General features: G+C 53.2%; 1 protein-coding gene across 1 annotated transcript; it reads right to left on the minus strand.

The window, feature by feature from the left end:
• Positions 1-802: 802 nt before the first annotated feature.
• Positions 803-11,664, minus strand: P2RY2 (purinergic receptor P2Y2). Its single transcript, XM_052812733.1, has 2 exons — positions 11,552-11,664; positions 803-4,333 (listed from the first exon to the last, which is right to left on the minus strand). The coding sequence occupies exon 2, from the start codon at positions 4,327-4,329 to the stop codon at positions 3,253-3,255; it is 1,077 nt and encodes a 358-aa protein (XP_052668693.1). The 5' UTR covers positions 4,330-4,333; positions 11,552-11,664; the 3' UTR covers positions 803-3,252.
• Between the last annotated feature and the right edge of the window lie 3,578 nt (positions 11,665-15,242).

Raw genomic sequence — 15,242 nt, forward strand, 5'->3', positions numbered from 1 at the left:
TCTGCACCTGAGTTTTGCCCGAACTGGTGGTACCAGCCCCCTGCAAGCACTGAATTCAAGAGACATTAGGTGCAGGTCAAGATTCACAGAGGAGGTTTTGCTTGGCAGATGGATTCCAGGAGCAGTGGTCTCTTCTGGGGCATTTTCTACCCTGCCTGAATCTTTGCCAGACCTTTACGGGGTAAATCAGAGGTTTCGGGTCAGCCTGTTGCAGTTACGGGGCAGTGCTGTAAGGGTCTGCAGTGCAATGCCCATGGGCACACTGCAAGGAGACGCACGATCCCACTCAGGATGGGTTAGAGAGAGGACTGAAGACCTGCTCGGTGGCTTTTGAGGTCCAGAGGTTTCCTCTGACCAGCTATAAGGAGCCATCCTGGAGCGTACTAGGATGCTGCAACCTGTCTCCACAGCAAATTCTCATCTGAGACAGTTGAGTTGTTCCTCTGGGTCTTCCCGTCTCTGAGGAGTGAGGATGCAGGACAAACACAGGTGCTACTGAGCTTTCTGGAAAAGGGGAGACAGCAGCAAGATAAAGTGAAACTCTCCCCAGTGAGCTGCTGGGTTTGGGGGTGCTCCAGCAGCCCTTTCCACCTCAGCTCCACCTCACCTTGAGCAAGGATGAGAAGACTTGTCTCTTGGGGTGACCACCTCCTCCACGAGTTCAGATGCTGGAGGTATCTACTGTGGGCCCACACGTGGACAGCTGTATCTGGAGCCTGAAATACATTTATGACATTCAACAACCCAGTTTCTATCCCCAGTATCCCCTCTGTACATATCAGAGGAGACAGCAGAAGAGCACTCATAGTAGAAATAAATTTATTTACTATAAGAAATCTGAGATGTTTGCATGTTACAAAAATAAAAATGTACAGTCATTGTCACAAAACCCACTTTTTTTTTTTTTTTTAGTATAAGTTAGTGCTTTTACAAACAAACAAAAAAAATCTATATATAAATTTCCAGTTGGTACCTCTCCAACCACTCTGCGTCTGAACAGTGCCGTTAGCTTGTGCGGGATCAGGATCACAAAGGGACCTCCCTGATGGGACTGGCAGTGTTGCCCAAGGTGGTGGTTTGAAGCTGGCTGATGCCAGCTTGGAGAAAGGTGGGATCACCAAGCAGGAATGAACTTTGAGCACATTTTTGTTGAATTATTCAGAGCACGTTACTTGGTGTTCATGCTGGTTTTTGGCAAGTGTGGGAGACCAGGCAAGACCTGGCCTGGAGTAATGTTTGTACCAGTTCAGTGCTTTAGTTGAATTAATTTCTCCCAACTATTTGTCTTGCCCCAGTGACTACGCCGTGACCCTCCTCATAAAGTCAAGCTTCCTTCACAGGCACAAGGAAAAAAAGGTGCTGCCACGGTGCAAGTCCTATCTTAACCCAACCCTATCCTAAAAGTTCACTCAAGGATGAGATGAACCACCCCACAAATGTGCTATTTTTCTTTGCCGATGGTGCTCAGAGCTGAAACAGTCCCCTCCTTTGCCTCCTGTGGTTGTGACATTGTTGGTTGGGCCAAGAGCCCTGCACGGGACCACGGCTCCACTGAGCCGGCACCACGGGAACCTCCCAGTTAACCCTGAATGGTCCCAGTCACCCATGACTGAACTCCGCTGGTTACATCGTGGCATGTCTTTATCTCCACCAAGCCACTTCATAAGAAGGAGGGATGGGAGAAAATAAGACGACGTCTGAGGAATCGGTCTAAACCAGGATCAAATGTGTTTGTCTAATCCTAAAATAGAGCCGAGGCTGCTTTTACAAAATATGACTCGTCCAGTGCTGCAGAACAAGCAATTTTCATTTTTGGGGTGAGGAATCAGCATCCTCGTGGCAAGGCTAGGCAAAGAAACCATGGACCTGGGCTCTTGGCTGTCTAACCCAACAATTACAGAAAGAAAGACCAAGTGGACCTTCTGGTGAAGTGTTTTGTGGATATTTTCTCCAGTTTACTTTGAACTGTCCTGGCTGATGGGAGATGCAAGGCCAAATCTAGACAGGACTGGGGTTAAGCTTAGCACCACGTTTATTGGTATGGCTCCTAAACCCAGGGTTTAGCGCTGCCAAAATTCCCAGGGAAGGTCCATACTGTCAGTAAGGGATATGCTGACTGGCTTCAGTGGAGCACTGGGATTATGAGGAGACCAGACAGCAACATTTGGGCAGCATTTTGGGTCACAGCCAAGCTGCTAAAGGTCCCAGAGGGCTGTCACCTCTGAGCAGCAATGAGGATGTGGCAGCACTCAGCCAAGGGGATGAGCAACGGTCTTCGCTTCTTTCTAGAAACATGAGTCACTAGTAAGGGGGTTAAAAACAAGACCTGAAGAGCTTACCCTAAATCTTAATGAGCTGGAGATGATTATTAAAGTTAGCAGCTGAAAGAAAGGTAGGGGTTCCTAAAAGCTTTTCAAGGGTGAATGTTGCTGTTGGGAAGCACTAATGGGTCTTTTGGAAGATGTTGACTCCACTGGAGAAAACTACAGGGGACTTGCTTGATGGTACCAGTAAACTCCAGTGGGACGGTACCAGTATACTCCAGTGGGATGGAAGGTCCATCAGCACCCTTTTTAATGGGAAGCCAGCCCTTGGACAGGAGCTAGGAGTCCCCTCCCGGCTCTGCCAGCAGATGCCAGGGCTTGAAGCTGGGAGAGCATTTCTTCAGGGATGCAAAGCTGTGGGAGACCCTTTCCCGCTGCGGGTGGTATTTGCGCTTGACATTTTCATCGACCTGTTTAGCAGAACCGCAGCTGACTGTCCTCATCAACCAAAAGCCTTTCCTCCCTTGCCAAGGCATAGAGAAACTCTTGCTACCTCTCTGCCAGGGAATCTGGAGAAAGGCAGATGGATTTCTTTAGGGGTACCTTTTGCACACAATGTTTCTGCTTTAGAAAAGGATCTAAGACATTCAGGGTGTGATTTTTTTTAGCAGATTTGGCCACCATGATAGAGGTTACCCAGCCTCACTGGTGGAAAGATGCCATTCAGCATTGAACGGAGAGGCAGGCTTGGATGACGAGGCAGAGATATGGGGTTTGTGTGTATAACCACAGCAGCATCTTCCTGAAAAAATACTTTTGAAACAGCAACGAGCAGAGGACTGCATTTAACACGGACCATGCTGAAGCGGGTGCAAGCCAATGCACCGCAAGCACCAAAAGCCTCGGGCCCCAAAGCATCCTGACCTCCCTTCACAGCTGGGATAAAACCTTCTGCCGCGGAGATGGTGCTGCCCGTGCCGGAGCAGAGCTAGGATTTCACCTCCTTGGATAATATGTCTGTGTTGTCACTGGTTCCCAGGTGACTGGTAGGCACAATGCCCAGTGCCATTTCATTTTGAGGCTTCCCTGGCATTTTGTTGCCCGCAAACTTCATAAATCGTTGTCCTGCTAAGAAATACAAAATGGGATCCAGGCAGCTGTTGGTGCTAGCTAGGGGACGAGTCACCTTATAGACTAAATTGATAGCATTGAGGGTCTGACAGCTCAAGTCCCAGCTCCGGAAGGAGTAGTACAAGGTACGAGTGACATGGAAAGGAAGAAAACAAACGATGAAGACCACCAAGACGATGATTATCATCTTGACCGACTTCTTTTTGGATCGGGACAGCCGGGAGATCCCCCGCGTGGGCTGCAGCAGCCTCCGGGCCATTAGGCAGTAGCAGACGATGATGATGAGGAAGGGGATGCAGAAGAGCAGCACCAGCATCACTGAACTGTAAATGACAAACTGGCCAAAGAGGTCCTTCCTGGATGTATCGTGGCAGGTGATGGTGTCACGCTTCACGCTGGTGGTGACGAAGAAGAGCACAGGCGACTGGCACACGACGGTCACCACCCACACGATGACTGACACCCTCCGGGCGTAGCGAACGTGTCCCCACTGCAGCGACTTCAGTGGGAAGCAGATGCCCAGGAATCGATGGATGCTGATACAGAGAAGGAAAAGGATGCTGCAGTAGAGGTTGGTGTAAAACAAGAAGCGGACTATCTTACACAAGCCCACGCTGAAGGGCCAGTTGTCTCCCATGGCATAATAATACACCAGGAGGGGCAGGGAGACCACGTAGAGCGTGTCGGACACGGCCAGGTTGAACATGTATGTGGTGGAGGCGTTCCAGGTCTTGATCCTGAAGATGAAGACGTAGAGGGCCAGCAGGTTGAGAAAGAGCCCCACCACGCACACGATGCCGTAGGAGACGGGCAGCAGGACATACTTGAAGTCCTCAACAAATATGCACTTGTAGGCGTTGTTTCCTGCACCACCTGGGTCTAAGGAGCTGTTGATGACTCTGGTCCAGGCTGGAGGAGTTGTTAAGTTCGCCATCACCCTGGGGGGAAAGCAAAGAGGCTGTAAGGACAAGGAGGTAAGGAGTCCCTGGACGAGGTGGGTTAGATGAGAAAACGCCCATGCCACAACGCTGTGACACATTGTGTGGCCCGTGCTGTCATTATTACTATATACTATTACTATACCCTTCCCTTCTCCTCCTGTCAAGGTTGCCATCAACACTTAGCTGTGTCTATCCAAAAGCTACCCGCAAGCATGGCTAGCCGTCTGGCAGGCAGTGCCATCTCAGTGCAGGTGACAATGACTCGAGAGGTGGCAATGCAGGTCTCCTGCCAGCACACCACATACCCACAAAGACCATGGCCTCATTGAGTTGGGTGTTGACACAACCGAGGTAGTCCCTAGCATGGAGGACTTACGGTCAAGCAGATGAAGGGAGGTTTATTTATCCTCATTTTGGATCTAGAGCACAGAGGAGGAACTAAGCTGGTCTAAAGTCACCAACAAATCCCAGGCCACACCTGGAAGTGCAACTCAGATCTCCTGCAGCCCAGTTCAGTATCCCAGTTGACCCTTCCCACCAGGTTCACACAGAAACTTGGTCTCAGGCGCTACAGAACAGGAAAGATGCTCCATTCTGTGTTTAACCATCCACGAGAAGTGACTCAGCTGAGCACCATGAAAGGTGGGTCCTACTAAACCCCAGGCAGAACGGGCAAGAAAAAGGAACCATGTTCTTCAGTGAGCAATCCCTGTGACTGGCAGGGCCCTGATTTCAGAGCTTCTCAGCTCCTTCTGGTAGAGCAAACACCACCACAATGTCTGGAGGCCCCTGTAATCAAACCTTGCCAAAGGAGCACGTTGTCCACCACAGGGGCTCTGCCTAGGTTGGTTGTTCATGATGAGGATGGGTTTTTAATGGGTTTAGTGTGGGGCCGATCTCGCTGGTCCTGCTTCCTGGCCTCGAGACCTGCTCCTTCAGCATCACCCCCAGAAAGTCTGCCTATGCTTGTGCAAAGCTGGTTTATGCATGGGAATGACCAGTTGAGATGAGAAAAATGGACTCGAAAGAGTCTCTGCAGACACACAGAGTCTGGCACTGTCTCTGTCAGGAGGGACAAGGGCCCTTTTGTGTGTCGGGGACAGCCCACGACCCAGCTGACACATGATCGCTCAGCAAGCCCATCAGCCAGGAATCGAATTAAAATGCATTTGCCTCCTTTCCCGTAAAACAAGCTGGTTTGATCACAGTGCTGTACCCTGTCATGGGGAGCCTGCGGAAACAGGGATAGAGGGAGATGAACCCAGCATGGGAGCTCAGAGACTGGGAGCTACTGCAGGAGAAAACATTTGAGAAAAGTTGCTCTTTGAATGAGTACATGGGATGTACCCTGATCCAAATCTCGCCATGATTTTAGGTGGAAAAGAGCAATACCAGCCTTCTCAGCTAAATGGTTCAGCTCTAACCTGATGCCACCATGCTGTGGGACAGCGTGGGCATGCCCTTTCTTGCAGACAAGCACGAAGCGATCCAGAGCTATCCTGCACCTACCTCCAATTCAGATCCTGTAGGGAAGGAGGCAATGAGGGTCTCCTAGAAGTTGCCAGCCTGGATGATCTCTCACTGAAGCAAAGCACTATGGCATTAAAAAGCACCTTGACAACTTATACCTGATGGAGAAGGGGTGAAGTGATGCCTCCAGCCCATCACATAGGGATAAGTCCAGTCCTTATCCAGAGACTGGATCAAACTACCTGTCCAGGTATGGCACAGACATGATCCCTGGTGATGTTTCCCCCATTTTGCTGCTTTGCCCCTGCAGACCACAAGCAGCGCTGGCCGAGGCTCACACTTCCCAAGGATGTGGGCAGAAACCACACACACGCTCACACCCTGACTAATCTGCAACATCTGCCAGAAACCAAATATAACTTTGGGAACCACTCTGCGATGAACATGAGGAGCCAGGACTGATTTTGCTCTCTCCTGGCCCCAGGGTTTTGCTTTCCCTGTGTCCCGTTCAGCTTTGGTCCCATCACCCTTCACCCTGCTTCCCTCAAGTCCTCGGCAACAGGGTTGTCCCTGCAGATGGAGAGGATTGACAGTGCTCGGGCAGAGGGGAAAACACTTTCCAGCTGCTCTTCTCCCCAACTTCTTCCTTCCCCCTGAGCTTTGCAGATCTGCGGCCAACGAGACGGAGGTTGCCCGCAGACCTGGCAGCCAATTAAACGGGTTGGACAGGCCACCGCGACTGAGAGAAGCCACACGAGGTGCCCTAAAAGGCGCTGGGAAGGGTTACAGAGCTCCAGAGGCTTCAGCCTCGCACGTGGTTTCTCTGTGCCTTTACATCTGCATCCCCTCTGTCCCCTGCAGACAACCCATCACCCAGCTCTGAAGCACTGATGGGGGCAAGGTCACCCCATCTTCCAGCCCACTTCCTCGCAGGCTCCTGCAACCCATCTAGAAAACCCAACGAGCATTTGAAACCCATCCATAAGCCAAGGTGGGGAATCTCTTCCAGCGTGCAGGGCAGCACGGGCTGCCCCAGGCCATGCCACAGCCATGGATGTGCCAAGATGCACATCCCAATCTTCAGGACAAGGAGCAAACAGGGCTCTCTGGTCGGCTTGAACGGGGTAATCACGGAGACAAAACCCCGCTCACAAGGCAGCCTTGTCCTTGCCGTCATGCTCTCCCTCCTTTTCCTTCTGGAAATGCAAAAGCCTTTTTCTTTTTTTTTTTTCCCCTACTTTTGTCCAGAATCCCTAGGACAAAACCTGCTGTGTCTGTCGGGGCCGTGGCTGCCGTCCACCCCATCGCCCCCGGTCCCGTTGCATCCGCAGCGAGCGAGCCGCAGAGGACACAGCCAGCCAAGGCGTGTGAAGGCACAAAAGCTGGCAGCTGCCCTTTCCTCTGCCTACGGGCTGGATGGCACGAACGCCAGCTCTTACAGGGATGCATCGAGCCCCCCGCGGGGATGAGGGGAGGGGGAAAGCAACAGCGATCCCTGAGGATGCCAAGCAGGATAAATGCTTCTGCGACTACCAAAAGCAAACCCACCACGATGCTTTGGTGAGGAGCACCTGCATCTGCTACATCGGCTCTCCCAGCCCTTCCCAGGGTCAAGGCAGGAGGTTTTTTTCTCTGGTGTTGAATGCCCGTGAGCACGCACAGCTTTTTAGGTGCCCTCCAGCCACCTGTGCACGGCAAGGGCATCGCCCCGACCAGCTTCCTCCACGCTGGACCACGTGTCGGGTCTGGATGAACCTGGTTGCAACAGCTGGACCCTGTCTCTCTCTGCAGTGTGGCCTTGGACGTGTTTATCCCATGGGACGTGGGGGGGGGGTTCCCAGAAAACAGGTACCCTCAGCTATAGTGGATGAAGGCAGCACCGGAGAGGAGCTCTGTGATGAAAGGAGCCCAGGCAGACCGGTGTTACAATCCCGGTAGCCACATCCCCTCAAATATATATACCCACAGGCATGTGCATGTGATGCCAGCATCCCAAAACGCTCCCGTAACAGTATCTACCACGGCCAGGCAGGGGATATTTAGATGAGTCAATATGGGGAAGGAGGGGGCTGTCATCGGAGAAGGTCACGGGCAGTCGAGGGATGGGCAGCACCCAGGGCCAGCACAGGGGGACCACGGGTTGGACACTGAATCACTGAGTAAAGGGCTTTAATCCTGGTTTCTGCCCCACTTTTCAGCATTCCCAGTGCCATCCCAAGAGGTCATCATCCATCCCGCGGTGTTTTGTGCTTGGGAACCTGCCAGCAGAAGCAAAGTCACGGCAGCGAACAAAGCGCAACCGAATCACGGCTGCTATGAATGCATTTTCACAGGGGGGTTGATGAGGTTTAATTGACCTTCCCCAATAATTAATGTGGATTAATTTACCGGCAGGACGTCACAGGTGCAGCCCTTCATTCTGCCGGTGCAAAGCCCTGGGAAATCGAACCCAGTCGCACTGACTGCGACCGCAGCTCCCATCATTTTACACTGGAGGTTGAAACCACGATCCATTTACCAAATCTTCCCCACCGACTCCTTTGCAACAGACATAAGGAGAGTGTGGGTGTTTTCCCTGCCCTAATTTACAGGCATTTAGTAGACTCAACAAAATCCTCACTCCAGATCAGGAACTACTCAAGACGCTGGGAAGCAAACGACCTGGCATCGTTTTTCTCTCCTTTGGGACCGTGGTTGAAACTCTCCGCAACCAAAAGCAAACAGACGGCGCATTCGGATGCTACCAAGCCTGTCTGGTTGGGAAACGTGAGATGGGACCAGGCTGAAATTTGAGCCTGGCCAAACTGCCTGGTTTTCATCTGCCCTTTCCATTTGGCTCCTTTCTGCCACGGTGACCTTCAGCTCCTTTCTCCTCCAGGCTTGCTCTGGCCACCAGCGTGGGCTGAGGACATCCCCAGCCGTCCCGGTCCCACCCTCTCCACCGCTCTCCGGCGCTTTTCTTCAGCCATCCCAAGGCAAGATACTTCCAAGATACATTTCCAAGACACCCAAAAGCAAGCTTTAAGCAGCTTGAGGGGCTTTACCCATCTCCCTGCCCAGAGCCCCAGGCAATGCCCCTCTTTTAACCCCCATAGGTCTGACTTACCCCTTCCCCCACCCCCAAAATAGCCAGAAAACCTCACTCCTCCCAAAACAAGATTGCACAGAATCTGTGTTTCTCTTCTTTTCCCCAAAAAAGCACCTTGGAGGGCATTGGGTAGCTCCGCTCTGGCTGGCAGAAACAGAGCTGCTCCACTGAAGTAGCCGCGTGCCTCAGTTTCCCCTCCTGCCCCCAGGCTGAGAAGCAGCACAGTTAAATTTGTTTTCTCTATGACAAGTATTTTTTCTGGGGGACTTTTGGTTTCCTAGATGGTTTTTCAGTAACTTGACCCAAGCTAGAAAGGGGAGAGGGAGTTAGGATAAACAATATAACGACTTAAAAAGAACTTTATTTGTAGATCAAATAAAATGTTTTCCTTTAAGCCAAATGACTTTTACTGGGAATTTCTGGTTTCCCTCAAGAAACTCCCTGAATTCCTCCCTGAATCAATCCCCCTTCAAGCCTCTGCTTCCCAGGAGGTACCAAAACCTCCTGCCTTTTTCCACATCATGGAAAGTCAATCCGGATTAACCAAAGCTGTGGCTTTAGAGCGAATTAGATTAAACCCATCGGTGCCAGCGTTCGTGCATAATTAAAGACGCCTTCGTTCGGTTGAACCTGACTCGATTCCCAGCACAGCAGGTCTCCGGGGACAGATCCTGCTGGGAGCAAAAATCACCCTGGCCAATATTTAATCCCTTCAACATTTCCCTTCATGCTACAGCAAAGGTGATGGTCCCTGCATGTTTTTCCCCTACACACCTACATCACCCGCCCTCCGGGAGACCTCGCAGCATCCCACGGGGCTGGGGGCACATCCTATGTGAGCCCCCAAACCTTGATTTTTATTTATTGCAGGGGGAGAACAGGGTGCTCACATCCTTTAGGCTTCCTGCAGATAGAAAGGAGCCCTGTGCTGGTTTTTATACCAGGAGTTTGACTTTGGTTTTGCCCTCCACGATTTTCTGGTGCTCAGTGGAGGAAGAAATGGTCAGACCTGGAGAAGAGTTTTTGGTCAATCACCTGCTTTTGTTAACTGTTTCACCCTACAAGCCCTGTATCTGGGAGAAATGACATTTCCACAGAAACCTAACAGCCTCCTGCCCAAACCGAGGGAGTCACCCATCAACACCACAACCCCTCCAGCAAAACCAAGCGCACTCTCTCCGTCTGGGCGATAACCAGCATCCGAGACTGGGGATAACACAATTATCGGGCTCGACCACAGCACCGGCAGTTACTGCAAAGCCAAAGCAGCACCGAATCCCAGAAAAACCCATGCAGGGTGGACTTTGGGGGATAATTTGCTCCGCTATAAGGAGCATCCTGTGGGAGCAAAAGGGTCTTTGCTTAGTGGACCGGTTCCCGTTAAAGCTTTAACGGAGGATGTTCAGAGTTAAGGAGGGACAACGGCGAGGCCGGCAGCACGCTCCGCTGCCAGCAAACGATTCACAGCTTTGGCTTTATGTCAATAACCAGAGATAAAAATCACATCGGGCAGAGACAGGGTAAAGCCACTCGGTGCCAGGACATTCAAAAATACTTCTCGGGGTTTTATAACCCACTAAGCCCCGGCATGCAGCTGCATTCCAGGGCTCAGCAGCATATTTCGGGGTCTCCCCCTTTGCAGTGCAGCTCCTTAGCCCATCAGCCACCAAGTTCCTTTTGCTCGGGTGTAAATGAGGAAGAGGAACTCGAGGCACATGCCTGGTGGTAATGAAATGGCCCAATTTCGGCAGCCACGAGCCCAGTGCTGGGGGCACCGTTCCCCAGCGCCGGTGGCCCCCCAGGAGCGGGGTTTGCTTCTCCCCGCCTCGCGCACAGGAAGGCAGCAGGTTGCCAAATGGTTTTTGCAATAAGCTGATAAGAAAACTGGAACAGAAAGAGAAATAAGAGGTTTCACCCTTCAAGTTGCTCTGGCAGTGATGCCACCCAGCGCCCAGCTCTGGGGAAGAAGGTGTTTGTGGGTTAGGAGCTATTAAAAGAAGTCAAAAGGTTTGAAACTAGAGTCTCACCGATCCCAGTGCAAATTAAAACACCCCCAAATAAATTACACAGGGACCTCAGCATACAAAGAGGTGGAAAAACACAAGCCAGGGTAAAGCGGCGAGTCAGCTCCATGGCTTTTCCCAGAGGTGTGTGCAGGAAACCCCTGATAAACAGCCAGCAAATTCCCCCGGGAAGGGAGAAATGGAGCGGCAAAAGAGATTATTGGGAATTAATGCATAAACAATCAAATAATTCAGGCAAAGAGGAGCAAAGGGAGCCCAGGAGCCTTCCTCGAGTGCCCGGCTTGAACCGTTCACGCCAGCACCGGCCCGTGCCAGCGGCTCGCTGCCCGCCGCTGCTCCCACCACCTCGTCTTTGGGTCACTTTGGGGGTTTGGGGGGCAGCTTGAGTGTCAGTACGTGCAGTTTGCGGGGCGTGAGCTGCCCCCGCCCCGAGGAGGAGGAGGAGGAGGAGAATTGGGGTTCAGCTCTGCCCTTACATCGCCCCGCTCTCTGCTTTGGGTGCATGGGGACCCCGCATCACCCACCCAGCTCTCGCACACCCTCCTTCGTGGCCAGAACACTCACCCCCCCCCCCCCCAGGACACCCCCCTCCCCGGTGTCCCCCCCCCCCCGGCCGGAGGCGGCCCCGCTCACCGGGCGATGCCCGAGCTGGTGGTTCCCGTGCCGGGCAGCTCCGTGCCGATCGTCCCGCTCCCTTCAGGCAGCCGGCGGAGGCAGTTCCATGCCCGGGGCTCCGTCTTTCCCCCCCCCCCCAGCCCACCACCACCGACCACCGACCACCCCTCGACTCCCGGTCCCCGGTCCCGCTGCCGCCGGGTGTGAGCCGGGCAACGGGGGGGGGGACGACGGGGGTGGGACCGCACCGCCCTCCCCGGGGCTGGGAACGGGGCAGGACCGGGGCAGGACCGCCCTCCCCCGGACTGGGAACGGGGCTAGGACCGGCTTCCCCCCCCCCCGCCTCCCGGGGGGAGATGGGACCCGGACAGGAGCCAGCCCACCTGCCCGGGGCTGGGACCAGTCACCCCCGCTGCATCCAACCTCCCCCAATCCGGAGCAGACTCCAGGGTTCCCAGAGAGCTGCTTTCCCCCGGGAATGCGCTGGATATCCCCCCCCCCCCCCCCCCATCCATCCTGGGGTGCCCTGGTACTGGAGCTAGCTCTGGTGGCAGAGCCCACAGTCCCTTACCTGGGGCGTGGAGCAGCCGCACAGGGGTAAGGGGGTCCCAGGACCAGCCCTGGAGGGGAAGAAATGCCTCTGAATCTGGTGGACGAGCCCTACTTGGGGGTCCTGCCACGGCCATCCTGATTTGGGACACTGTCCCACCCTTGGTGACACCAAGCTCTCTACCCGAAGGGAGGTTGTAGTGAGGTGGGTGATGGTGTCTTCCATCAGGTGGTTGGAGATAGGACGAAAGGAAATGGCCTCAGGTTGCGGCAAGGGAGATTTAGGTTAGATATTAGGAAAAATTTCTTTACTGAGAGGGTTGTCAGACATTGGAATAGGCTGCCCAGGGAAGTGGTTGAGTCACCATCCCTGGAGGTATTCAAAAAGCACGTAGACAGGGTACTCCATAACATGGTTTAGTAACATGGTTTAGTGGGCATGGACGATGGTTGGACTGGATGATCTTGAAGGTCTTTTCCAACCCAAATGATTCTATGATCCTATAATTCTATGATTCTATGATTCTAAGCTGTGCCCCATCGAGCCCTGGGAGGGTACCAATGCACCTCAGGTGATGCCCCGCAGCACATCCCTTGCCGCAAACCGGCTTCATTTCCAAGGGAAGCAGAGGGATGGGGGCCATGAGATCGTAAAGGGACTTTGAGGCCAATCTGGGCTCTAATTTTCTCCCTCAGGACCTGTTCCCACGGACCAGTCAGTGAGCCGTGAAGTCAAACCCAGCTGCCTTGCCATGAACTCCCTGGAGTGGGGAATTTATTTTAGAGAAGAGTACATTTGGGCACCTGATTCATTGCAGCTTCTCCTGCTCCACGCTCATTTTCCCGGGAGCCATGTGCCTGCGAAACACTTCTTCCTTGGGGATACAGGTAAACCCTTGCGAGAGGGGATGCTGCACCTCTTGCATCCCAGTGTTGGGACTTTTCATCCAGGGAAGAGACTGCTGGAGCCAGGAGGATGTAGCAGAAGGTTTGCTCCTTGCTGTGTCTTCTCCCATGAACTGCTGGGGGCTGGGTTCAACCACAAATGGGGGTCCAGCTCCTGCAGAAGGCAGCAGACCTATCAAAATGCCTCTGCCGGGATGCAAAACGTCTACAGAAACGTAAAGGCAAACTGGACCACACTGTGGAACAGAAGTCCTTCAAGTGTCCTACACTTCTAGGAAATACGCTGAGTTTGGGTGCTGTGGGTGTGAGCTGGGGAATCGTATCCCCCATGGCCCCCAAACACCCTGTGGAGATGCTCTGGGGTCTATCTCCATTCAGCCTTGGTGTGACACGGCCTCCCAAGAAGCTGCAGGAAGCTTTGGAGGACCACCACTGGCTTTGTAGCCTGCCCTAAATTTCTAGGAAATACATTGAGTTTGGGTGCCATGGGTGTCAGCTGGGGGGTTGTGTCCCCCATATCCCTCCAATACCCTACGGAGATGCTCTGAGGTCTGTCCCCACTGAGTCCTGGCACAACATGGCCTCCCAAGAAGCTGCAGGAAGCTTTGGAGGGCCACCACCATCTTCATAGCCTGCCCTCTCCCTGCAGATGATTGACGCCCAAGTGAAGCAGTGGCCAGGTTCATCCCTACCTCCCCAGTGGGGCTCACTCAGCTGGGCTGAAAAACCTTCAAATCTGGGGGGGCTGGAGGGTTTCTGGGCAGGATGAGGCTGAAGAACAAGCCCCACCAAATCACGTGCAGGTGGCCCAGTTGTTTTCCACCACGAGCGAGCACGGAGTGAGCCCCAGCGCTCCCCCGTGTATTCCCTGTCTGCGTCTGTGGGCGTAAGCCAGATCCTCCTTCTGCAACTGGATCCAATCTCGCGCGGGGGCTCCTTGAGCCACCTGGATATGGCCAGGGGGGACCACACAGCCCCCAGGGGAGGTGGGGAAGGGCACCCATGCCATCTATTATTCAAACGCAGAAAGTGGCAGCCGGCTAGAGGAGACATTAGCCGGTGCAAAGAGGATATGAACATCTGGCACGGAAACGGTGCTGCAGAGATCTTGCTGACGGACCTCCATGCCAGAAAACAACAAAAAAAAGAGCCTGTTTCCTTCTTCTGATGTAATTTGTTTGAGGAGGGAAAACAATACATCACGTCGCAGCTATTTGGGGCTGATAAGGGAGGAAGGACAAGCTTGTTGCTTGCACAGAGGGAGGGAGATGCCAGGGCAGAGCTGTTGAGTGAGGCTCCGGCTGGTGAAGCTGCCTAGCAGTGCTCTGCTGGGATGCCAGCATGGTGCTGAGTTAAGCCCCTCTCTCTGGGATTTGGAAACACTTCTTGGATTAACCGGACCATAGCACCCTGGTTTCATCCTCCAAATCCTTCGCCCTGCTTCCCTCTGAAGGAAGGATATGTCCAGAGATGATGGATGGAGTTGTGGCTGATGTCCAGAGATTTGTTGTGTGTCCTTGCATGAGCTTTGGCCTATGGGGCAATCGCTGCTGCTCAGCAGCCCTTGCCTGGTGCCGTTTCCCCCAGCCTGATCCTCTGAGATCTGAACACCCACAGCTCTTCCACTGCAAGATAAAGCCAAACAACTCAAGACAAGAGGCAAGCAGCATTTTCATGTCAAAGGGTGATTAATTATGGCCACGACTGGCTACGAGGTTTGGTTGGCGGCTTGTCGCTGGATGCTTCAACAAGCAAGAGGAGATGTTTTTCTAAAAGCTTGTTTGGAGCAGGGAAGCGGTCCCCTGGAGAGTCCTCTTCCCATCAGACCTTTTCCAAGCCTGGTTGAAGTTGCAGCAGCTTCCAGCAAGCAGGAGTTTCCTAACTTCACTGCCCACTGCAAGGAAAAGCCTTTCCTTCCTGTTCTTTTGCATTTTCTCACCTTTCTCCACTCATTTGGGTGCGAGGGAGACGGGAGGAGGGTTGTTACCCTCTGATGTCCACCCTAACCCACCTTACTCATTTTCATACTTCATGCAGGTGATGGTCACCCACTGCCCAGGGGACCCAAACCAAGAGCCTCCCTCCCCCCAAATCTCCATTTTCCAGCTCCAAAGCAGCTCAAACAAGCCAAAGAAAGAGGCAGATGTTTTAAATCCTGCTGAGAAGCAAATGATTTGTGCAGCTGCAGTGCAGAGGATGGAGGCAAGCGGCAATACCCGTTTGAGCCAAGCTGGAAAGCAGCCCCGCGTTTCCC

The sequence above is a fragment of the Harpia harpyja genome, chromosome 17 (genome assembly GCF_026419915.1).
Source record: "Harpia harpyja isolate bHarHar1 chromosome 17, bHarHar1 primary haplotype, whole genome shotgun sequence".
In the NCBI taxonomy this organism is placed as follows: domain Eukaryota; kingdom Metazoa; phylum Chordata; class Aves; order Accipitriformes; family Accipitridae; genus Harpia; species Harpia harpyja.

Bases quoted from the DNA above. Each gene is read 5' to 3' on its own strand.
- P2RY2 (XM_052812733.1), bottom strand. From the start codon at position 4,329: ATGGCGAACTTAACAACTCCTCCAGCCTGGACCAGAGTCATCAACAGC.